The sequence below is a fragment of the Aythya ferina genome (assembly GCF_964211825.1).
Source record: "Aythya ferina genome assembly, chromosome: 4".
Lineage (NCBI taxonomy): Eukaryota > Metazoa > Chordata > Aves > Anseriformes > Anatidae > Aythya > Aythya ferina.
This window is the reverse complement of record NC_140300.1, coordinates 35,400,013-35,424,234: the sequence shown is the minus strand read 5'-3', so window position 1 is coordinate 35,424,234 and position 24,222 is coordinate 35,400,013. Positions and strand designations below refer to the sequence as shown.

General features: G+C 37.0%; 1 protein-coding gene across 2 annotated transcripts in view; it reads left to right on the top strand.

Moving 5' to 3' along the window:
* LOC311436696 (uncharacterized protein) overlaps nucleotides 1-15,751 on the top strand; it is a 65,296-nt gene extending 49,545 nt beyond the window's left edge. Inside the window, exons 5-11 of one of the 2 annotated variants that reach the window (XM_084519056.1) lie at nucleotides 4,509-4,753; nucleotides 6,731-6,999; nucleotides 8,631-8,685; nucleotides 9,053-9,133; nucleotides 9,318-9,438; nucleotides 15,170-15,229; nucleotides 15,423-15,751. In XM_084519056.1, the coding sequence (XP_084375182.1) occupies nucleotides 9,085-9,133; nucleotides 9,318-9,438; nucleotides 15,170-15,229; nucleotides 15,423-15,522 (330 nt within the window). In that variant the 5' untranslated portion in view covers nucleotides 4,509-4,753; nucleotides 6,731-6,999; nucleotides 8,631-8,685; nucleotides 9,053-9,084 and the 3' untranslated portion in view covers nucleotides 15,523-15,751. Of the gene's footprint in view, nucleotides 1-4,508; nucleotides 4,754-5,527; nucleotides 5,575-6,730; nucleotides 7,000-8,630; nucleotides 8,686-9,052; nucleotides 9,134-9,317; nucleotides 9,439-15,169; nucleotides 15,230-15,422 lie in introns of those variants that run through there. The other variant, XR_014693035.1, reaches the window with a different exon arrangement.
* The last annotated feature ends 8,471 nt before the right edge of the window (nucleotides 15,752-24,222 follow it).

Below are 24,222 nucleotides of genomic sequence, written 5' to 3'. Positions count from 1 at the left end.
GTATAACGTTAGAAAGAATTAATTTACTTTGATATTTTAGTCACAATTTGACATGTATTAATTCTATAGTTATAACTCATTGCATTATTTCTCAGGATAGAAATTATGAGTAAATATATATTTATATATATATTATAACATGTTACACATGATGACTCTAAGTATGTTCTAACATACTAAATTCTGTAGTATACCAGATATTCTTATTCCTGTATTTTATTTTATTTTATTTTATTTTATTTTATTTTATTTTATTTTATTTTATTTTATTTTATTTTATTGCGGGATAGCCAGTGAACTGAGATGACCTCACACTACAGCTTTGCTTCTCTGGAAAAATGAAGCTGTCAACAACACAGGGAAAGACTTTTAACCACAGGAAAAAAATGTTCACAGGAGCTGGACTGTGCCAGGCAAAATAAGAATGACCAGCACATGTGCCCCACTAAGAACTGAATGCAAGAAGCCAATTATTCAACCTAGCTTTCCCATTATAGTCTTTTCAAACATTCAGAATCCTTAGAATACATGTTTTTCAGGATGTAAGATTAGGAAAAGTGCAAAAATGTTTAGAGGTTAGAAAAAAATTGCAACACATAATTTCCCTGGAAAATGGCTAGACATTACAATGACAGTCTGATACAATCCTGGATCAATAGAAAGTTACTTAAAAAAAGAAATTTATATATTCTCCAGAAAATATAAATCAAACCACTGGGCAATATGGACTTAGTGTCATGTGTCATAAAAAATTCTATGTAATAAAGTATAAAAATACAGAATAAGTGTCTGCACCTGGTGCTCTCCTGTACATTAGAATTTTTAGTTTCTTGTGCGGTTGTGTCCCAAATCTCATAGTACCAATTACAGAAGTTTAAACTGTGATAAATATTTGATATTTCAATAGCTTTTAATAATAAACACTTTTTTAATGACAAACACTTTTCACAAAGCTTTTAATGAATATATTTTATATCACATGCCAAATCTTCAGTAAAATTCACAGTAGCACTGGGCTGGGATGAAGATGATCCCTCAAAACAAACAAAAAAAACACAACAACAACACAAACTGAAATAAACCATCAATTTAAAAAATGCTTTTCTGTTAACCAAACTGTCTCAGAAACAGCTACTCATGGTATTCAGAGTGCTATCATGGTTGTTGTGTGCCTGATATTAGGAAGTAGAATGGGAATAAATCTTCCTTAGAGAAAACCAATGCTTTTGCGTAAAATAATCTCAACAACAACGTGTCTGATTTGAGTCATTCCTTCTACTGTAAAAGACAGATACATATGCAGCAAGATGTGTGTGGTATTTGGATGCTAGTGCTGGTTTGGCCTAACTCCTTTTTTCTGAGTCACATACCAAAATCTTCATGTGATCCCAAGCCACAGAAGATGCATAATGTCTACAGAGGGGCATGGCAGGTCCTGGAGTGATTCACAGACAGTAGCTAACTCCAGTTCCCAGAGGACCCATTCATTTATGGTGGAGCAGGTCTGGCTCATGCCAGCTGTGTTGCTGGATCCCTGAGCAACCCATTGGTTTTGGCTTTTGCAGCTGCTGTTGGCTCATTCCCTTCCATGGCCAGACATTTGAATTCTTCATCCTTTTTTGCCAGCACAGTCTTCTGACTGCCTGTGTGATTCAGCTATCAACATAGGCCAGCACTTAACTATTTGTGCAGGGCCATGCTTTGGTGTGTAAGCAGTTAGTGAAGGGTGTAGGTTGCCCTGGTGCAACAGATTCCTGTATCTATCTGCAGCAAACAGAAGGTAATGGACTTCGGTCTGCGAGGAAAAGCTAAGAAGAACATATTCCTTTCCAATAAATGAATAAATTGGGCTTTTTATGAGAACAAAACTGGAATTGCACAGATCAATTTCTTAAGACCAAAGGAAGCCAACAGGAAACCCTGGGAAGCCATCTCTAATGTGTGCAAAGCTGAACGAACTCCAGCAACTTGGAAATACTTGAAGGTGACTGTTACATAAATCTACAGTAAAGTAGACCTGGACAGGAGGAAAGAACGTTGAAGTAGAAAAAATCAGCTCTGACAGAAAACAGTGTAAAGGCATAACTTTGAAAAAAGTCACGTCCCAGTTTTTTTGCTTTTATAGATTTTCATACGTATAAATATATTTCTTTCTCTCCATATATATGTATATATATACATAGACACTAACCTAAAGTACCTTTGAGGACTGAAAAATTGCTCAGCAGTGGTAGAACCAGACAGGCAGTCTCCAACTGTTGGCTCTACTTAAAATAAGAAATCTTCAAAAGCTATAGTGATGTGAAACAGTACAAAATATCAACAGAAAAACAAATGTGGGTGAGTAGACATGATGTGTTTTCCAATTCGCTGGCCAAAAACATACCTGAAGACAGATCCCTTGTGAAAGGGTCCTTCAATGTTTTGCCTGTCTGCTTCTTTTGGGAGAAATGACACAGGGAGCCATGCTTTCTTCACACAAGTAAGGCCAAATGGAGCTTGAAACAGTTCATCTCATCTGCATCCTGACCTGCCTTTTTCCTGCCATCAGGCAGGAAAACAGAAGGGTGTGAGTGAGCTGGAGTCTTACATTTGGAGCACTTTTGTGCACAGGGCAAGCATGGGACAAAAGACTGCTTAACTTTTAAAATCAGATACCATGTGATACAAAAAAAAAAAAAAAAAAAAAAAAAAAAGTGGGGATAGGGACAGGGGAGAGGGAAGAAGAATCCTTCCATTCAGACCAGTGTTGTAAATACTTAAGTGTGGTTGAGCAGTGCTTACAGAATAAAATGGTGAACTAAAGAAAGAGATATTTAATAGCTGGGGACAGGGTTTCAGTTCATCAGACTCTCTGTGACGATAATAAGAAATGTAGGAAAGATAGAGGTGTTTTCTTGTTTGTTTGTTTTTGTATTTTTTCTTTGACAGCAGCAGTTTCTGAGGCATCTTGTGCAAACCAGGAGCATAAGAAAATTTCAATTTCTCAGAATTCTCAAAAAGAGAATAAGAGTGAATAAGTCACAGAGATGACATCAAAAAAAAAAAGTGCTTCTAGCTAATGCAGACCTGTTCCAGTAATGAAATACTCTATCGCTAAAGGTGTTAAAATGCACAGAGAAACAAAAAGGAAATGTGATGCAAAAGTGAAAGAGAGAAACTCTCCTGAGCATTAGTTAAATAATCAGAAGACTAAAAGTACTCCATTACCTGTTCCAGAAGCTTTCAGAATAACCAGAATGCAAGCAGCTACTTTTAAGACAAGAGTGAATTTAAAGCTATAAAAAATAAATTAAAAAATTAAAATACACACAGATTTAAGGCACCAAATCGCAGTATTACCTATCAATGTTTGAAGTACAGGCTTTTAATTTTGATGGCATTTTATGTCAAAGGGCTGCTAATGAGATGAAGGATAGCAATGGCAGAGAGTTGTAGAACTGTGACAGTGATAATACTTCCTCTGTAAGAACAAGGTGATACAGATTTCCAGTAAGGTTAATGTAGCATAAATTGATGTGACATTTTAACATTCAAAGATTTTCACTTTACACGTTCTAGGTCATATCTAACCTCCTTTGAAAGATCTAATTGCAGAAAAAGAAGTAATAGTTTGGCTGCGAGCATGGTGGCAGTAGCAGAAAAGTAGGTGCAGCAAGCCTCTGACACACTTTACCACATAATGGCTTTCAAAATGTCAAATTTACCATGATGTTACTGTTATTGGCACTTCAGCTAGTTGGGTTAAACTCAGTTATATCTGCTATGTCCACGGGTACTAGAATGATACCTTTACCTACAGCATAGTAATACACTTGAGATGAGGACATTTCTCTCTGATGTGTATACCCACACAGGCAGAAATCTGTACTCCAATGCATGTAAAATGTACATGACACAGCTTCTTCATTAGACAACATTTTGTAAATAAAATTAAAAAAAAAATAACCTAACAACTGACCAAAAAACCAACTGAAAAGCAGACACCAGAATAGTGATTGAAGCTGACAGAGGCAGTGAATCTGCTAATCTGTGTTAACATGCTTATTATTTAGTTGTTGATTTTTGGGGAGGAACATGATAACCATTACAGACTACAGTAGAATTTTATTTAAAGACTTTTAAGTCAGACTTCTGGAAACTGAAAAATATATAAAGCTGATGGTTGGAATTCTTCTCAATGATTTCTTGTAGTATAACATTTGCTGCAATGAACTATGTCCTAAATTAGACCAGAGTAACTCCATTAACTTTAGTTATATCATAGTACTAACTGAGAGTATGTTTTGGCCCTCTGGATAAAAATGTATAATGAAAACTCCACAGGGTAGAACAGGCAGAAGAAATTTGCCTTTCAGTTGGAGCTGTCAAAGAAATTATAGGTTGTTTTAGTTATTCTTTCCAAACGTAATGAATCTTATTAATGACGTAGTTATAGTTCATAGTTGCCAGTCTATGGTGGTGGTAGAACAAGTAGTGTTTATGCTCTTTGTCTTGCTATCTTGCAGGTGAACAGAGATCAGCAATTAAAGCTCTTGGGCATTGACTTTTGCTGCGGAAACAGGGAGGCTGAAGCTGAGTAAACAAGATGAGTATATTCGCAGCAGCTGGCTGTGTGCTCTACAGAAATTGGCAATCACAGTTTGGGGCCAAGCTGAGGCAGAGGATGTGGAGGGCTTGGAATCGAGGACTGAGGAGTACTTTTTGCTTATTTGACATAATACCATAGCAACAAGCTGTTATGCTGCACAAGGTAAGCCAAACAAAGAACTGTAGGCAGGTCTCTGTGATAAAAATGAACTATTTTTTCATCCCAACTGTTGCAGTAAAAAGCAAAGAGTTGACAGTGTTAAGCACTATTGTTAGCCAATTCAACTCCTTTAAAATTGTGACTGAGAAATAATATGCTTAGATTGTAAGAGTAAGAAAGGAGAATTTCTGTCTTGTGTTTTTCATTTCCAGAGGGAGAGATCAGAGGGGACTTTACATGGTATGCAAGGTCATTTTCTTATTTGCTTTTGGTTCTTCTTCCTAAGATAAATGGGTTGGTTTGTCAGTGTCAGAATTCCACCATTCCACATCTGGTGGAACTCAAGGGCTTGAAATCAGTGAAAGACAAATGAGGACATTGCAAATTGAAGTTTGTACTGAAAGGCTGCGGGACAGTCAGGGAACATCAGCTAAAACAAGCCACTAAATGTTTAGGCTATGCTAAACTCCAAGTGGCTATGCTTGGGAGACACCAGAGCCTGCGGTGTTTCTGCTGGTTTGGTGCTTGAGTTTCATAACCTGAATTCAGTCTCAGACCAAGAGCCCCCAAACTCCAGCAGTTTTTGCATCAGAAATTTTCTCAAGGAAGAATCTTTGCATCGGGTCTGATTTTTGACACCTGACATGGTTAGCAGGGACGGGTCCACACAGTTCCTCTCATTGCTTAATCTGTATGCTTTACAATCAGATCCCACTGTCATATGTTTACAAAGAAGCATGGTAAAGTACTCCCCAAGTATGGCAGCCTAGGTACGTTGGGAGCAAAAGGTTTCCTGCATTGGGAGCTAACTCCTGCCCTGAAAGGTATTAAGTTTCTATACTGGTGCAGTTTGTGTGTGCCCATTACCACTGAGTTTTGGGCTCTTCTCAAATCAGTTCCAGGTTTAGATAAAGCCCTGCTAAAATGAGTAGAAACGTTCAGCTCCCAGTGCCATCCTGCTTTCAGTCTTTGCTGGCTTAGGCAGAATTACTACTTGGCTTGTACGTAAGACATGGTTACAGGGTTATCAGAAGGGTCAGACTGGCTATAAGCACATCTTGATCTGTGTCTAAGACATGAGAGGAAGTTGAAAATGATGAGGAAGCTGAAGAAAGTAATGTCAAAATTAAAGAAAACTCCCACAAAACCATCTAAAACATGAATAGCTTGACTATATAGAAAATGTATGTGATATTCGAAGCAATAGGAAAAAAAAAATAAGATTTTGGGGGAGTAGAACCTCCACCTATACACTTAAATTATGGGATAGAAAGGAAACAAAGGGAAAACAGAAAATTTTGATGAGAAAAGAAACTTTTTCAAATCTGTGAGTATATGGAAACATTTCAGTTCTTGTTTTAACAGAATTGGCCTGAAAAACTGCAATGAAAAAGACCATTTGTAAAATTTGAAGTGATCTGTGAAAATAGCACTATGCTAAATAAACACCTAGGAAATCCAGGCTTTTTTTTTTTTTTTTTTTCTCCAGAATAGGACCCAAGATGTTTCTGTTTTCTTTCCATTCTTCTTCCTTTTTATTTATTTTTTTAAATCTTAATGCATAAAGAAGAGGTACAAGACATAATACATATCATTGCCTACTTAGATAATTTTGAATTATGCACTGCAATACGTTCTGAATATCTGAATAATTAACTTGTCATTATCAGCTTCCTGAATTTTCATACAGTTTACGTAGCCTTAACTATTTAACTGGAATAGGAAATTCATTTACATTTATCTATTTTTTATCTAATTTTTATTTCTATTAAAAGTCCCAACTGTTTCTTTAGGCCTTTTTTTTTTTCCTCTTATTTTTATAAACTACTTCTGCTTGTGCATTTTATATGACTGTCATTCCTATATTCCTTTGAGACAATGGCAAATATCCATTAACTTTTAAAAATCCTGTTTTATAAATGCTTAGCTTTCTTATGATTTTGGTATCATACTGTGAAATTGTGCTTCCTAATTCCACAGCTGGTCTCATTAGGAGTGTTGTTTGCATCCTTCCCTTGGAAAGGGGACACAGCACTGCACCCTGTGGCTAAGACTGACACAGTGCAGCTGAAGAACCAGAGAACTGGAGAATGGTTTGAGAAAGTGTCCTCCTCATTGCAGTTGATACCTTCTAGTTCACGTGTTGGAAGGGGCAGTGACTTCTTTATGTCACCTGTAATTTTGTGAGATGGCTGCCTGCTCCAAACAGAAATGGAAGACTAAAAAACTCCACAAGCCTCGTGATTAATGTAAGCATGCTTAATAGCAATTTGTGGGTGGCATTCTCTACTGGTTTGCACTTGCTGCATCAAATACTGTGAAAATGGAAAGGATTATATTCCCTAGGTATAAATGAATGTATAAGATGAAAACTCTGGCTATTTGCATCCTGTAGTATCACATGCATTGGGAGGTAACTTGTAGCTGGGAAATCTTGGGCACATTTCATTGGGCCTTTCCTGAGTCTGACAAGAGACAGGCACACGATGGCTAAAAATGACTAAATGTTGAATGGTGTTTGCACAGCACTGCTTCTAGAAAAGTAATATGTAAAAATGTGTTGAAGAATCCTCTTTAAAGATGAGTAGGTAACTGAATGTAATATTTGTATTTTAAAGATGCTTTGTTGAGCTAGACACAGAGAGGCCTTGTTCTGGCCTTACAGAGCCAGGACAAGGAATATTTAACAGTAGAAATGACCCTGGAAACATCATGTGGCCTTTTCATTCTTGCTGTGTTCATTGTGACCTTTGCTGATCTTCTTAAAGTCTCTTGCTAGCTTTTCAGTAGTCACTGTTAGCCTGCTTTTCTGCAAGACTTTTGGGGAAGAGCATTGTAAATGTATACATAAAAACTAAACCAAACAAAATCCACAAAAACAAACCTTTTGCTTCATGAAACAAATTTAAGAGTTGAATGTGATCCTTTCAAAGTGTTAGAATTATTTTTTTTTTCTTCTAAATATCTGAAAACTTGGCTATCTTGAAGTATATATTAACAGATAAACTCACATGAAAGTGAATGACTTTTTCTGTGAAAATTCTCTTTTTCCCCTCATGACATTTTGTCTAAGCTAATGGTATCCTTGTGATCTAATGGTGTGCATATTCTTCAACATGGGTGGGGAGTCAGATAGCCAATTATTTAAATGCAACAGCTATTGAATTAGTAGGCTAAATGAAAACCAGATTATCATAATATATAAATTACATGACCACATCAGAGTGTGTGACGCTAAATAGCTGTTTGGAGTTGCTATCAGGTTCTGAGACATTTTGTGTAAAACACTGATTTCTGCTTGGCTGCTTACCACAAAGCTTGCATAAAGGGCAAAGAGAGGAAAACCAAGTACTCCTCCATTCAGAGCACTACATTTCTAATTCTGTGGTCTTTTCTTGGATGTGACACCTAGAGTAGGGCAGATTACATTACCAGTTAATGATCTGCAGAATGATATGCAGTGGTCTTTTGGTTACTCTCCTTTCTGATGCTTAACTTTTCTGATGCTTCTGATCCTTTCTGATGTCTATCTAAAACTGGGACAGGAGTTTAACCTGCACTTTGCCATCCATCAAAATACCATGAAGTGCATTCATTGAAGGGAGGAAGATTTGACAGGGGAAAAAAGGAAGTGGTAGTAATTGTAGACACACCAGGTGCAAGCTGGCAGCCTGCATGCATGCAGCTCATGCTTAAGAGGGCATAAAAGCTCCTCTATGTGCATGTTGGGTGGTCAGACCTTCATCCCAATTATATGGCTTGGAATCAGAAATGTCTCAATTTTCTTCCCTCAATTTACTCCAGATTAATTTAAGTGTAACTGAGATAAAACAATTAATGGTAGACTGGCTGATTTTTTCTTTTTTTTTTGTTGTTACAGACAGAACCCTGTAGACAGAAGACGGATTGGCTCACACTGGATAAATGAGTACATGGTAGTAGCTCATGCTGGTTAATAGCAATGAAGGGGCTCAGTACTTATTAAACTAAACTGGTTCTTTGCTAACATAACTACTTAAAGGTGACGTGGCTGTACCTAGTAATATAGTTTGATTTCTCAGTGCCTCCTTCAAACTGCAGCTTGGAGCAATTTCTTCCCTCTAACAGAAACTTTACTGTTGCTTGGCTTATGTGTGTTTGCTACCTTGCTGCTCACTGCTACTTGGCCTACCACAGGTGGATGGTATTTACCAAACTGTTAAAGTTCAAAGGCTCTGTTTAGGTGGAGGGGCAAATATGGTCTGTGTTAAGCCTTGAGATGAGGTTTGCTAATTATAGTTCCTTTGGGAATCATGTTGACAGGCAGATGGTGTGTGCTTGACTGTCACCTTGAAATGCATCCTGGATGCAACCAAGCTGGGATACGTCTGCAACTGGGAAATGGTGAGTGATGCCAGGTCCTATACCCTAGGCACAGCCTTAGACCTTCAGGGACTTCAGATGCTAGCATCTGGCTTGTGATACTGTTTTGTGCGTATAACAACTGTTTGCCTTTGCCTTGCTTAGCACTTCTCTGTTAGTCCTCTGTCCTACTCATCACTATAATTCTTTTGCTTTGCTGATTCAGACCACCTGATAAAGAGGAATTTTTTACCGCAACCTTGGAAGTGTAGGAGTGTCACTCTTCATGCATTCAATTTCATCTCTATGGATGCTATGGGCACCTACTACAAGGACTGCAGGATTTGGTGAGTAGCAGTTTTACACACAATTTATCCTTTGCAAACTTGCAAACATTCCCTTTCAGCCCTCTTCTCTCCAAAATAAGGAGACAGTCTCCCATGAGCCAACTCTTTCATATGTTCCTCCACTTTAGTGGCTCTTTGTATGGTATTGAACTCCACTATGTCCTTGAGATGCATGTACTCAAAGCAGCTAAAGGGCAATTGAAGGGATGTTTCTTGTTGTTGTATTTGGTAACATAAATTACCAAGTTACTGTTACTTGATAATAAAAATATCTTGTCTTTTTTGTTGTTGTTATTCTGAGGCCAGATTATTACAATTATGGTTTGAGATTTGACTGTAGATTTATCAGAGTAAGTACAGATGGTATTTGGGATATGTCTTTCATTCCATGGAATTTTGTTTGATAATTTTGTGTAATAGCTCTGTATTTCACCACTTTTTTTTTTTTTTTAAACTGAATATGAGTACTCCTCAAGTATCTCACATTCAATTATAGTGCACTGATAGCACTGTCTAGCAACTGCTTTTCTCATTTCATCCTCTTTGTCCCGTGTAACAATGTAAAGACCTGTCTTAAATTTTATCATCTTTATTTCCTGTGTTCTTCTCTCTTTACACTCTCAGCTATTGACTCCTATAAAGATTTGAGAGGAGGGAAAAAAGCTTGTTTGGAAATTCAATGTCCCTGAAATCGTCAGAGTCCAGAGGCTATAAAGTTTTTCTCTGCTGTGTGTTGTCTGTGGCAATACTTTCCTTCCTATAAGTATCTCTAAATGGGTAACTGCAGTGTGCTTCATACATCATATGCTAGATTTTGTTTGTCTGTAGTACTAAGTCATGTCTTTTAAACAGAACTGGAAACTTCAGGTATGCTTATTGCCATATGTACACTGACTGATTTTTGCAAGTTTATTTCATATTCTTAAACCTTGCAGCTTTGTACTGCTTTCTCTAAAGAGTGATGTGCTTGATTATTTAGTCAAATGAGGCATTTGTTCTACTATGATTTCTTTTGGACCAGAGGCAGCCTGAAGCAGCAATGCAAAACAGCTTGTTATAATTTGACTGTTTTATCTCCCAAAGGAAGAAAGTGTGCTCCATCATTAAAAATAACAGTACCGGACTTATTCCAAACCAAAATATAGCAGTATTTATAAATTAATGTTGAGAAAGGATAACAGAAGCAATTTTTGCAGGAACACTTGTAGTGTCACAAGCAAAATTGGGTACCATGGTCATGAGATAGTTTAAAACCTGAATGTGTTTCAAAATGGCGTGCAGGGACATTTAATGAAGCAGTTATTTAGACATGTTTAATGAATAGTTTGCAGTGAACACAGTATCACAAGAAAAGAGAAGACACGTCAGTACATTAAACTGTCTCAGGAGGTAGATATTAGTAAAGAACTTTTAGCTAATGTACAGGAATAAAGGTCAAGAAACAAAGCCAAAGAAGACAGAAAAGGTAAAAGGAAGGAAGTCTGCTAAAACAAGGTAGAATTTGACAGGACTAGAGGAACTGGTATTTAGTAGTAAAGCTGGCAATCAGGGCCTAAAGGAGGACAGAAGGGAAACGTTGAGAACATTTGTGAAATAGCAATAAAAACTTGGGCTGTTGTAGGAGGGTCAGAGAGAGTGATAAGTATTTAAAAGTGCCTGTGTGAATGCAAGATGCGTGTCGAAGAAAACAGAGAGACCAGAAACACACAGAATATTGGCATCATTAATCTAACTGGAATAGGGAGAGGAAGCAAAAATCTGTTAGGGATAAATACCATAAGATAATATATAGATCACGGAGAAGGGAACAGATGGGGGAGAAGGTTTGGAAATAAATAATTCTGAGAATTATGGGAGAAGACATAAGTTGGTTAAAAAAAAATTGGGCGTGCTTAGAAACTCTGCTTAACCTCAGCTCCCACTGTCTGTGAAAGTGGTTTTCCAGTTGTTGAACGTGTTTCTGGTACACCTAAGTAGGACAGTTTGGAGAATTTTGAGATATTTCTTTAACAAAACAACAACAAAAAAAATAGAACTACAGCCACCCTCATTTTACAGTGCTGTTTCTAATCTGGCAATCCCATCCTTGGCATCTGCTGAGCTGTCCTGAGTGTTGTTGCATCCCCACGTTATCAGAGCAGCTTTATTAGAGGGCAAGTGAATGACTTATAAACAACAGACCATTGATTCTACTGGAGTTCCTGGTGAGATGCAGCACATGGAAATCCTGGGACTGTCATGACAGCTTAAGCCCAGCTGAGGAGTTTCAGAAGAAAAAAGACATAAGGCTTTTAATGGTATTACAGTATATTTATGGTGTTTTTTTCTGTATCATGGTACCATACTCTCATTATACTATTTCAGAATAAAAGTAGTTTTTTTTTCTTAATTTGTTTTTAATCAAACATTGAAGCAAACATTCAAAAGAGCATTGAAAATTGCTTCAAAAAACAAACAACAAACAAATCAATCTATGTGGAAATGCAGTCACACCTGTTTTGAAAAGGAAGTTTACAGCTAATTAAGCATACCTGAATGATTGCTGAGCTGCCCTGAATCCTCACCATTTTAATGTAAAGTTTAAAAATCTTTCACTGAATCAGATATTTAAAGCATAAAGGAGTAGATGTCCCAGACTATATTAAAAGAGTTGGACCTGAAATCACCACTGAAAGATTTATTAGCTAGGGTGGAGCACAGTGTGAAATTATTTCTAGTCACAGTTACGTATGAACTCTCCATCTGGTCCTTAGCTTGCCTCCCTGCTCCAACTCTAACCCCCCCTTATCCTGCCTCTTGCCCACAGCTTCAGACTTAGAGGAATTGCTCACTGCCCTCCAAGTGCATGGTGCAGCCAGGCTTGTCCCAGTTGAATAAGACTGGGCCGGCAGCATCGCAGGCAGAAGACATAATGCCAGCTGCTCTGGCAGAGCTGATACCCCATTCTTTTTGCTTCTGCCTTGTGCATGGTATGCCTCCATACCAGCTGCAGACTGATATTTGCAGGCTGACAGACCACAGCTTGAGTGGAGTTTTCATGCTAGTAGATCAGCTCAGGTCCAGAAGCAGGAAGGGGCACACCGGTGAAGTACTGTGCTCTGAGGACTTTCTTGTGTAGGTCAGCACTGACTGATTCACAGACCTCCCGACGCTTGACCTCTGTTGCAGCCTTGTTGCAACTTCTTCCCTCCTAGTGTTGTAGTATTTGTAGTATTTGCACTTCTGCTATAGCTGGATTATTCTCCCTCAGTCACTTCATTTGATTAAATTGATTAAATAACTGAAATTTGACCTTTTTTTTCTCCATGTCTGTGGATCTGTTGTCTTAGTTAGGCAGTGCAGTTTTGCTCTGTATATGCAGTTGTTAATGTTTCTACCAGGTCAGAGGTTAATGTAATGCTTGGTATTTATGTGGTATTTTTCTCAGTATATTGGAGAATGATTGTATGTAGCATGAATCTTTTAAAAAATTCAACATTCTCAGCATTGCCAAGGCTGCAATAATCATTGTAGTACTTACCACTTTTTATTTTTAGTAGCAAAATAGGCATAGTTGTGGTAGATGCTATGTCCTCTTGCCAAGATGGATGACAATGTTCTCATCTCTCTCTCTCTCTCTCTCTCTCTCTCTCTCTCTCTCTCTCCCCCCCTCTCTCCTTCTGAGGAGCCATATTTAGCAAATTGTTTGAGCATTACAACTCAAATAAGGTTTTACCTTTTATAGCTTTTAGCTCGTCTAGTTAAGCATACTATTTTCTGTGGATTTCAGCTGCTAGAGAATGTCTAAGGCTCTGAACATAAAAAAACAAAGACATTTTTTCTACATCTTGAGGATACTGAAACTCTCCAACAATCCTGAAATAATTGTTACACCTCATATTTTCAAGTAACTGGCAGGAACAGTAATCTTCTACAGCTTAGTACACTCTATTAAAAATGAGTAATATACATATTGATCATAATGCTTCTCTTAGCTGATGAGGCATCTCTTGGGGATGAAACCACAGTACCATATGGCTTTAATGTACTCGATATAGTTCTCTAAATAACCGCTATAAATTATATTTCAGAATTATGCTGGACAGCAATTGAGCTTGTCTTCCAAACTGTCAATAATATATTTTGAATGTAGGTAAGAAGTTGTTTATGCAAAAGATGCAGCATTTAAATTACTAACAATTAACCATTCAATTTTGTAAGTGTGTTTTGTGACACTTTGAATTACACTAATTTTAACTTCAACATCCAATGATAAAATGGGTGAGTAATGTACCCAGCTAATTAAAATTTATACAGGAAGCAGAATGCACCATTTCTCTAGCATTGTAGCTAAAGTAATGCAACACAGTTTCCTCAAAAAGAATGAGATCCAGCATCTTAATGCAATTTTAAACGTAAATTTTTAATGGAAGCATTCTTTTGAATAGGAAAGCAGTTTACTGCCCAATTCTGGCAGAGTGATGTAATAAATAGTTGAATTTAAATTTAGGGCAAATTTAAAGATATAGTTTGGTTTTCTGAGCTTATATTATACATCTTTTCCTCAAATGTTTATTTGTCAACAAGTTAAGTCATTAACACAAATCAATTTGAATCCCGATCTGGAGCCAAATCTACCCCATGAAATAAGCACTATTACCTGTTAATCAGTAACAGCAATATTATTTTTTACGATGTTACCAACTGGCAGAAAACACGAAGGCCTTTTAAAAATCTAAACAAGGAGGGAATAAGTCAGATACCTAGTCATCAAGTTCAGAATATGTATAATACCTGTACCCAAAGATCAGTTTCTGGCAATACTGATTCAGCCTTTCCTCCTTCAAAAGGTAAGGAAAGTGGATAACATGCAAATATCTTATGTGCTCTGCCTCACATTTGAAAATGCCATGGCATTTTCTTAGGGTAGACTTTCAGCATTTTGATGAACATAATGTTGGCCCTCCTCCCACCTTTTTAACAGTCCTCTTTGTTCTGCTTTTCAATATGGCTGGAGCTGATATTGCATAGATTCTATATTCCAGGGCTGGCATGACAACAACAATTCTAGGTAGGACATAAAAGAGAATAAAGAAAAATGACAGGACATATGCAGAAATGTTGTTCCTTCCAGGAAATTCATGGAGACCCTTGCGGTTTTTCAGGAGAAGTGAAAGAGGCGTTGGTTTAGCATAATTAAAAAAAATAAAAGTTATTTGACCTGTGTTTGCATCAGGTGGCTATTATGACATGCAGTCATCTCTGCTCAGCTTTTCTTGTCAGACAAGCTCTTTTTAATTTTTTTTTTCTTTCTTTCTTTCGTTTATTATTATTATTTTTTTTAATTACCAGTTGTGGGATCAGAGAGAGAAAGTGAAATTCTCAATTATGTTTCAGACATTAAAAATGTCATCAGACATCAGGTTTTTATAGGTTTAATATTCAACTGCGGCTGCTGTCAGAAGGTGTGCCTCAAAGATTCACTGAATTCACTTAAATAACAAGGTCTCCAAGGTTTTAATAAGTCAAAATGGAGATCTAATTGTACAGGTTAAAGGAGCAGGAAAAGATGCAGCCATGACATTTACTTCAGTCAATTTGCATTAATGCATTCTGCTGTTTTCTTGACAGGGTGCTTATTGGTATATCTTGACAGGGATTTTTTATTTGGGGCTGAAGATGAGGGTGGGGAATGAGTCTTTGCCATAAATGTTTCAACAGAAGATGATTGTGGGCTTTTCTCTCCCAGTAGGCCCCTCGTAGTGGAGCTGGAAAAGATGCAAGCAATGCTTCCAGCTGCAGGAATTAGAGGGTAAATGTCCTACTTCTGATTTTCATTTTTTTTTTTTACACATATACACAACCCTTGCATAAGGGCTTTGTATTACTGAAGAACTATAAAGTAATATCTGGCCATCACTAACCTCAGGCATGGTGGAAAGTTTGTCTTTTTCCCTTCTCACTGCCATCCTGTTACAGCTTTTTTTTTTTTTTTTTCCTTGCAGTGTACTCAGTACCATTGGGGTGAAGAATAGAAGCTCTCTAATTGTATTGTCAGTGAGTTCATTGTTTATTTCTGAAGGCTACCAATTTCTGGAATATTGAGGCAGAGAGGTATTGATTGTCTGTTATTATTCCAGAATAAGTTTTAGTATAGCACTTTGAGGTGGAGAGGAAAACCTGATCCAGTGAATCCAGGAAGCGAATAAAAGTTTCCCCACGACCAATATATTTTGTACTCAGCATGATGTAAAACAAACGTACATCTCTTCTTTTTCTGGCTCTTGCTTATGGCAGTTATTTAAAATATTAGATAAAGTTTTAGACATCCATATGTGTGTGTGTTGGGTGGTAAAATTACATTAGAACAGAAATGCAATGCTAAAAATAAATTATCCTCATTCTACACATGGTCACAATCAGTATTCTCCAACTTTGCCCTCTCTAATGTTACAGTACTTGTTGTAATATAGAATTTAAAGTTAGTTTATAGTGTGTAAATGTCATGCATTTAATGCTAGTTTTCTATGATCTGTGCGAGCTACCCTTGTGGATAGTTTACTGCATCTCTCTCCTGATATATCAGATTGTGGAAGATTTGAGGCATTCAAGACTTGCTTGGCAAACCTATGGAAATTTGCAAGTTTTAGTAGTATAATGGTGCACAGACCTGTGTCTCTTCACCAAAAAAAAAAAACAAACAATATTTTACAACATCCAGGATTCATGAGATCACACATACTTTCCCTAAAGCTGATGAATTATAGGTTACCTCTTTGAGTTGGAGACCAGAAGTGAAAAACAGAATCATATCCAAATGGCACAAAAGGTAAGAAGTAGTAAACATTGGCAGTCATTGCTTTTTCATAGGCGTAACAGTCAACTGTGTCTGCTGTCAAGAACGTGTGCCTCAAAGATTCATTGAGCTCACTCAAATAACCCTCCAATGTCTCAGCAGTTTGAAATTGAGATCTAGTTACATAGGTGGAAGGAAGGGGAGAAACAGCTATGACGTTCACTTTAATCAATTCAGGTTAAACCATGTTTTTGTTGCTGCTGCATGTACTGTTGGTGGGCTTAACAACTTCTGTGGGCCTAACAACTTCTATTCTCTGCCCTGCACTTTCTAAATCATATTTTCACTCTTTTTCATTCATTTTCTTTGCCAGGCTATTTGACCAGTAGGGCTATCAGAATCCCAGTCTTCCAAAACTCTGTGTACTTTCCAGTGCTGTTTGTAGCATGCTCAGCTGTCCTCGTTTCCCATTATCCCCAGTCCTTCTGGCCTGCATTTGTTCAGTTTTCTTTCCTTGGCAGCCTGGGCAGGGAGGGCAGGGAGATGATGCACTGTAAGTTTTCCCTTAGTAAAAAGTCAGGAAATGCTTCTGGCTAGATATTAATCATCAAACATTAGTCATAGCTGAAGGAAGCATTTTTTTTTTCCACTCCACGTGCTCCTAAAAAGTTCTTTTTGTCTCACGCTAACAGCTGGCTGAAGCAGCAGATACATGCAAACAAGCACAAAACCAGTTTGAATGATCCCATCTCACAGGTTCCTGTTGCACTGTGGCTTCTCCAAGTCTGTCTGTTGAGCTTACAACACAAACCATCTTTGTGCTTTTGCAGTGAGGAGCACACTTCTAGGACCAGCAAATAATCCATGTACTGAACTCATACAAAAGGCATATATATGGATTATCATTCATCTAAATAATATTTGGTATGCAAATACAAATTCTCTTCCACTTTTTTCTCCTCATACACCTCCCCTTTTTTGCCTGAGGTATTGCACTGTTCATTTCCTCATTCCTCGTGTATGCAGGAACATCTAGTAATCTAATAAAATCTACTTGTAATGAGCATTAAACTTTACAACAGATATATGAATGTGCTTACTTAACACCTGTGCCATAGGAGACAATTACCTGCAGTTTCCAGAAGTGTCAAAAGGCTTAAAATCTTATTTGCTGTTCTTGACCTTATGACCACAGTACAAAGTCTTATTGCTTTATTTTTATTTATTTATTTTTTTTTTGGTAGCTGTTGTAGTTGTGTTTTCTTTGTCACCTTTTCCTTAACTTATTTGTATGTTTCACAGGTTCATGCCAGCAAACATTCTTGGCATTAACAATAATTATGATTAAGTTGTGAATACACTGAATTAGGCTGTGAATACATTTAAAAAAATAAAGTGTGAACAAAATGGGTCAAACCTTGAAGAGGGATTGTACAGAATTTCTCCAAAACAAGCAAAGGCCAAAAATTCAACCCTTGTTCTTCATTTTTTTTACAACGCATATCAAATACAAAGAGCGTGGTTTGTGCGAATAAGTTACATTGAGGCCCTGGGCAATCTGATTGAACATTCACTTCAGCTCTACTTTGAGCAGGCAGTTGAACTATATGAATTCTAAGGTCTGAGTCCAAGAATCATGAGTTACTTGGTTAGCTTAAAACAGTACAAGATGGAGATGACCAAAGAGATTTGACGCTATTTGTGAGTAAGAAAGAAGCTTTTATTTATTTATTTTTAAGGCATAACATGAAGGTTAAAATAAAAGGAATTGCAGGTAGTGATTTCCACATGATATGCTATAATAGTGTCTTTATTCAACGCTAGAATATGAATGAAATCACCTCTTGGGTAAAACTTTGCAACTGCTTACAATAACATTTTGTGAAAGTTGATTGGGAAGAAGTGAAAGAAAACACTGTATCTGCTTCAGACTGCCAGAACATTTGTCGTGTGTCTCTGTGTTCTAATTACCTAGTATGAAATTTGGCTACATGAACATCATTACTTTTCCATAACCTGCCATAGGGTTTTTAATGACCTCTAGGAGCTAGGATTCAAAGATCTGATTTTTTTCTACAGTCTCAGTCCAGTGCTGTTGGCATCTTGCAAGAGCCTCCGTTCAGTAGTAACTCAGACAGACAAGGGCTACCAGTACTATTTCCTTCAGTGCGTGCACTCAGTTTTCCTTGGAGGATCTCCTATTTAAATTCAAACTTGGCTCAGCGCTGCTTAACTTGGGAGGTCTGACTGGCTCATAACACAAAATGTTGTGGCTACAAGCCACTATATTCATTTGGTCTCCATGCATTTGGATTCACCTTCTGTTAATCATGTATATTTGATTATGATTCATCAGGAACTTCAGGAACATCATCTGGTGGAGGAGAAGACATTTGGGAGGTTTTGTTGTTGTTGTTGTGTGTGTTCGTTTTTTTTTTTTTTTTTTTTTAAAGTCATGAGTGGTTGTGGGTTGTTCCTAAATGATTTCAGAGAGCTAAACCGCCTACAGGAAGGGTGTCATATGCACACTTTTTTAAACACTGTGATGGAGTTGTGCTTGCTGAAGTGCTCCCCAAAAAATTCCTCTGGTGACGCAGCTCCATATTAATTCTGACATGCATAAATGTCAGTTTCTTATATTAACCAATGAAACGGGCAATGGACTGTAAATTATTGCTCATTCCTGTCAAACACAAAATGTGTTGGCTGCTAGAAATGATTTTTTTCCCTAGCAAGAAAAGTATTTAAAATGGGTCCTTCTGTGAGAGATTCCTTGAGGGTACACCTTCTGAAAGTTCCTGCTGAAAAGATGCCTTTCATGCCATTGCGTATGTGAACTTCATTAATGTCTGCACATGCTGAACAGGTTAAGTACACATACAATTTTCTGGGTGAATATCAAATAAGAATAGTCTTTAATACATAGAGATGGTTGCAGAATTATATATTACCCATTAAAAAAAAACAGAATGAAACTTGGAAATTTGGCTATGAAACAAAGAATAAAAATAAGAACCAGGAAGTCTTTAGGCTTTTTGTGAGGTTGGCTTGCTAACCTTTTTTGTTTGTAATCCATAATTGTCCTTAACATCTATATCCATTTATAGCAGGAAGTCCAAAGGTGATAGTTACCTTCATCCTTTTTGGTGAACTTTCAGGTATAATACTTCAGTTATTCTGGGTCTGATGTTACAACATTTTCAGGAAGTGAAGCTCTTCCAGGGAATGCATGGAAAACTTCACAGCTCCATCTTAAGGAAAGCTGTTCGGACATATGTTTCCTGAACCTTTAGGAGGAATTAGCAGGAATATGTGATAGGAACAATCTTTCCCTTTCTGGGAAGGAGGTTATAGTTGAAGACTATGCTCCCACATGTTGCATAATTTCTGGTTGGCTTTTCTTCCTTGTGGTTGTGTGTAAGACTGCTTTGGCTATGGGAAAAGTCTCTTGCTTCTTAAAATCCACTATGACATTAATGATGAACAGTAAAGACCACTGCACTGCACTTTGCACGCTAATCAGTCTTTGTGTTGCCTTATTTCATGTACCATATGTACACTGTGACTTGGCTGGGTTCAAAAACTGTAACTGGCAACACTTGCTCTGATTGTTCTTATAATGATCAAACAGTAACGCAGTTTGACAGAAATTTTATAAACCATCATGTCGTAAAACAAAACCAGCATAAACTGGCTTGAGCAAAGAAGGTGTGTTTAAAAACAAAAAAAAGTTAATCAAAAGCACATGAAACTGGCCATCTGTGCAATTGTTGTGCGTTTTCAGTGTATGAAGGCAAATAAATACCATGAACCTTTTGTACAGTTGGTTTGAAGGTATTAAAAGATTTTTGAAAGTCAAGAGGAAAACAAAAGTGAAAGCTCTATAATTCACACTGAATCCACTGGTGGTAGTCAGGGAAGGATATGCCAGGATTTGCCCTTTCTCCTTTTGTATCTGTAAGAACTGCCTCTTACACGTCTTCAGCCTTTGCTTGTTTGGTTTACATTTGGAATCTTAAATGTCAACACATGTGAGTTACGACATGAAAAAAAATACTCTTACGAACTCAAGGGACCAGGTGGTGAGATACATGCCACCATTTTGCACCTAAGAAGACAGGGTGTTTGCAATGGGAAAGGTCTGTTTATAAAATGAATACAGTGAGTGCCCAGCCTCATTCTTAATAGGTATTTACTACATCACAAATATATATATATATATATATGTGTGTGTATACATATATATATATATGTGTGTGTGTATATATATATATGTATATATATGAGCTTATATATGGAAATCATTAGAACCAGGTAGTCATAAGGGATTCAAGAGAACCTGGTTCAGCAAAATCAGAGTTGCGAAGATAGGGTCTATGTAATGTAACTAAAGAAAAAAGAAAATCAGGAGAGAATGCAAACATTCTGGCAAACAAACTGATGCACAACAGTGACAGGAAGAATAAGTGGCTGTCAATAAATCAGAGTCACAAGATTTTTTCATAACCTGAAAATCCAAACAGGATCATGGAAAAGTAAAAACAAGGACAGCATAGGCTTTTAGCAGAAGAATAAAAAAATCCTAACATAAGAAGTCAATTATGTTAGGAAAACATACATAAAATGAATTAAGTAATGGTTCTATAAATATATCACATGTTAGTTAAAGCAAAAAAAGACAAAGAAAAGGGCAGGTCTAATATTTATTTAAGTTACTTTTGGAAGAGATGATACAGAATACAGAGTAGGGTGCCAAGATTTTTTTTTCTTGCCTTTATTGAAAAAGGTTATTGTGACTAACATGATTATTGTAATTAATGCAGTAATATGAAGGAGAAACAAAAAGGCAAGAGCCAGAAAAGCCAAAATATCTATTTTGTTTGTTTGTTTGTTTGTTTGTTTTAATAAATAATTCAGGTGTATTCTTTGAAGAAGCTGAAAGTTGTCTGCAAATGTTTACTGCACACTCTAAATAATTAACAGTTACCTCCTGGGACCCACTGGGAATAGATGAGATCCCAGATGCAATAAACGATAATAACATGATGCGATGTAGAACCACCCCTGATTTTCCAAAGTACAAGTTGTTGGGGGGGGGGAGGCAGGGATAGCAGCATATGTGATTTGTACTCATTTCAGAAATAGTTGTGACAGTTCTGAAACACGTTTTCAGAAACAGATTAGGGAAATGGTGCAAAGGGAGTTGGTATTAGCTTTAACATAGTCTGAGTCCAGTTCTTGTAAGTTACAGGCCACATTGGTATGCAACCACATTGGTAAGTCAATGAGGATTTATTTTGAAGGCTTTCCTAGTGCCAGAGCAATTTAATCCTTCTGGTTATGGCATGGAGGATAGCTTTCAGTATATAATCATAAACTGTGTATAAGCTTGGAAAAGAGAGTAAGTTTAAATATGAAAGTGGACTTGAGAACTTGCATAAATGTATTGAAGTCAGTATTGTAAAATTCAATAAAATGTTCTGTGTTCATTTGAAATAGGATTAATAAGAATTGACTTGGTCTGCAGAAAAAAAGAGCATTAGTTTAGACAGCTAAGCATATAGATAAACATTTGCATAAATTACAATGGGAGCTTGTATGATTTCCTACACTGGAGATTTTTCATGAAGATATGTGTGTGAGGGATGACCAAGATATACCTCATATTATTTCTGAGCTAAGGAAAGGACTGGATGACTCCTTGGCGTTTCTGTGAATCCATGGACATGAAAAAACACTTGCAAATTTCATATTCATGGTTGCTAATTTATGCATGCAGTTGATGTGTATATTTTATTTAGCTTTCCTACTAATGTCCACAGCAAAAGCAGATTAAGCTGTCATCTCTATGACACTGCCGTCACAGGTGCATTGGCATATAGGCAAACATATTATAAAGTACTGTAAATGCTCTGAGGGAAATAAGAAACTACAGTTCATCACTATGTCATAAATTTCTTGTCATGGAAGTGAAATAAAAGCTGCAGTAGGTCTGCTTTGATAACTGAGATAACACCTACATTTCAAAATGAGTAGAAAATTCATTCTTTGTTACATTTATTTTAAGTCTTTTTGTTCTTGACAATGTGTCAGGTTGTCTTTAATTTAGGTAGGTCAGTGATTACACCTATGACATTAATTCACACAAGGCATGAGCCTTCCTTAGCACACTCCGACTGTATACCTGGGAAAGAGAGGTGCTAAAGCGGTAACCGGAAGAAAATTTTTTAAGCCAGCCTTCAGATCTGTGTGACTGAAGATTCTGAATTGTAAGAAGGAGCAGGTAAGAGGGAAAGGTGGGAGCAGAAAGGACAGCAAGGAATGAGCATGTAGGGTTGCACATTAGAAAATTTGGTCTGTGTCTTGTTTATCTGGCATTTTTAGCATTATGATTTGTTCAGGCAATTTTCCCCAAATCGGTAACACTTTGTATGTGCATGCACAAATTAAGAGACTGGAAAACAATTTCTCGTGTTACATATTTTGAAAGCAAACTCAATGCAGTGCTGTCAATACAGAAAGGATTAGTGGGAATATAAATGATTTACTGGAATGTGGACACGAATGGCAACAGGAAGGTTGTAATTATTATAACTAAAAGGGTTGAGAGCTAGATAAAAACAATAGATTCTTTGACTCCCATTATGCATATATATATCCTGACAAACTATAAAGTTTGTTAACTGCAATTTGCCTAAGTGTAGCCCATCCTGATTTTCTGTGCAGAATTTACAAATATGGGAACCGTGCATTACTTTGTTACAGTCCTTGTAGCACATAGCAGCATAACTGATGGTTGCAGTCCTCTTATCAGTTTTATGAATTTTGTTTGTTGCTACAAATATACAATACAAATATACAATAGATACTATAGAAAGATACATAGGAACAAAACAAGGAAAAAAAAATGCTGAAATTCATGTGAACTTTGGGGAGAAACACAAATTCAAACTATACCAAATGTTTTAGTTTGCCTCAAATAAATAAAATAACCCAGTGGGACCACATCCCTGTAGTAAGAGACAGACTTTACCTGCCAGTGATTTGAGGCAGATGTAGACTCAGCTGGCTTGGCTGCAGTATGATGTGAAAGAAACACAAGCTTTTGGGGGTTTTATAGCTGAAGTTTTGCTGAGTGCAGCTGCTCCCTCAGCATATTATTAACTCAAAAACATGTTCATCAAAAAAAAAAAAAAAAAATTCCTGGCGCTTCTTTATCATGCAGGGATCTCTTGGACTACTCTGAAGGGATGTATTTGAACGTTGCTGTGGAGGATGTGATACACTAAAATTAATACAAACAAAATGGAATCTAAAGAATAGTAGTGAGGAGGAAAAAGAAAGACAAAATGGCAAATATTAGAGGTGTCTGTTTTCCTTATTAAGCACCCAGTACCCTAGCAGGGACTTTCAGATTAAACTCAACAAACATATTCAAAAACTCATCACCCTTTTTAATCCCCCTTTTTTTTTTTTTTTTTTTTTTTTTCTGTGGAAACAGCATGGCTGTGCAGGTTCTAAAGAGATGAATAATACAATGGCAGTAGTTTTGTAGTTTTACAAGATAATTGAACTTAAGGCTGGAAAGTGCCTCCTGAGATCTCCCATGCCCCAACAGGAGAATCAAATATGCCTACAACTCTCTTAACACATTTGTCTAAGGGCTTCCAGTGATGGACCAGATCACTGCAATAACTTTCCCGCAGTGCATAACTTACCTTTGCTGATGAAGTTTAGGTCCATAACTTTGTCTGTTTACTGTTATATCTATAAAAGGTTTAATAGCTATTCTCTTTTTAGTTTACTTTCATTGATTTGAAAGCCTCTGACACCTTTATCCTGACTTGTCTGAGCCTCAGATTCAACTTTTGTTTTTAACTTTCTGCATCTCCTTTTCCCTCTCTCCATGACACCTTCCCTTTTATTCTTCACCCTTTCTCATTTTTGTCCCCCCCCCTTTTTTGACTCTAAATGGTGTTTCCAGGGCAAGCGTCCAGACACTTCCTGTC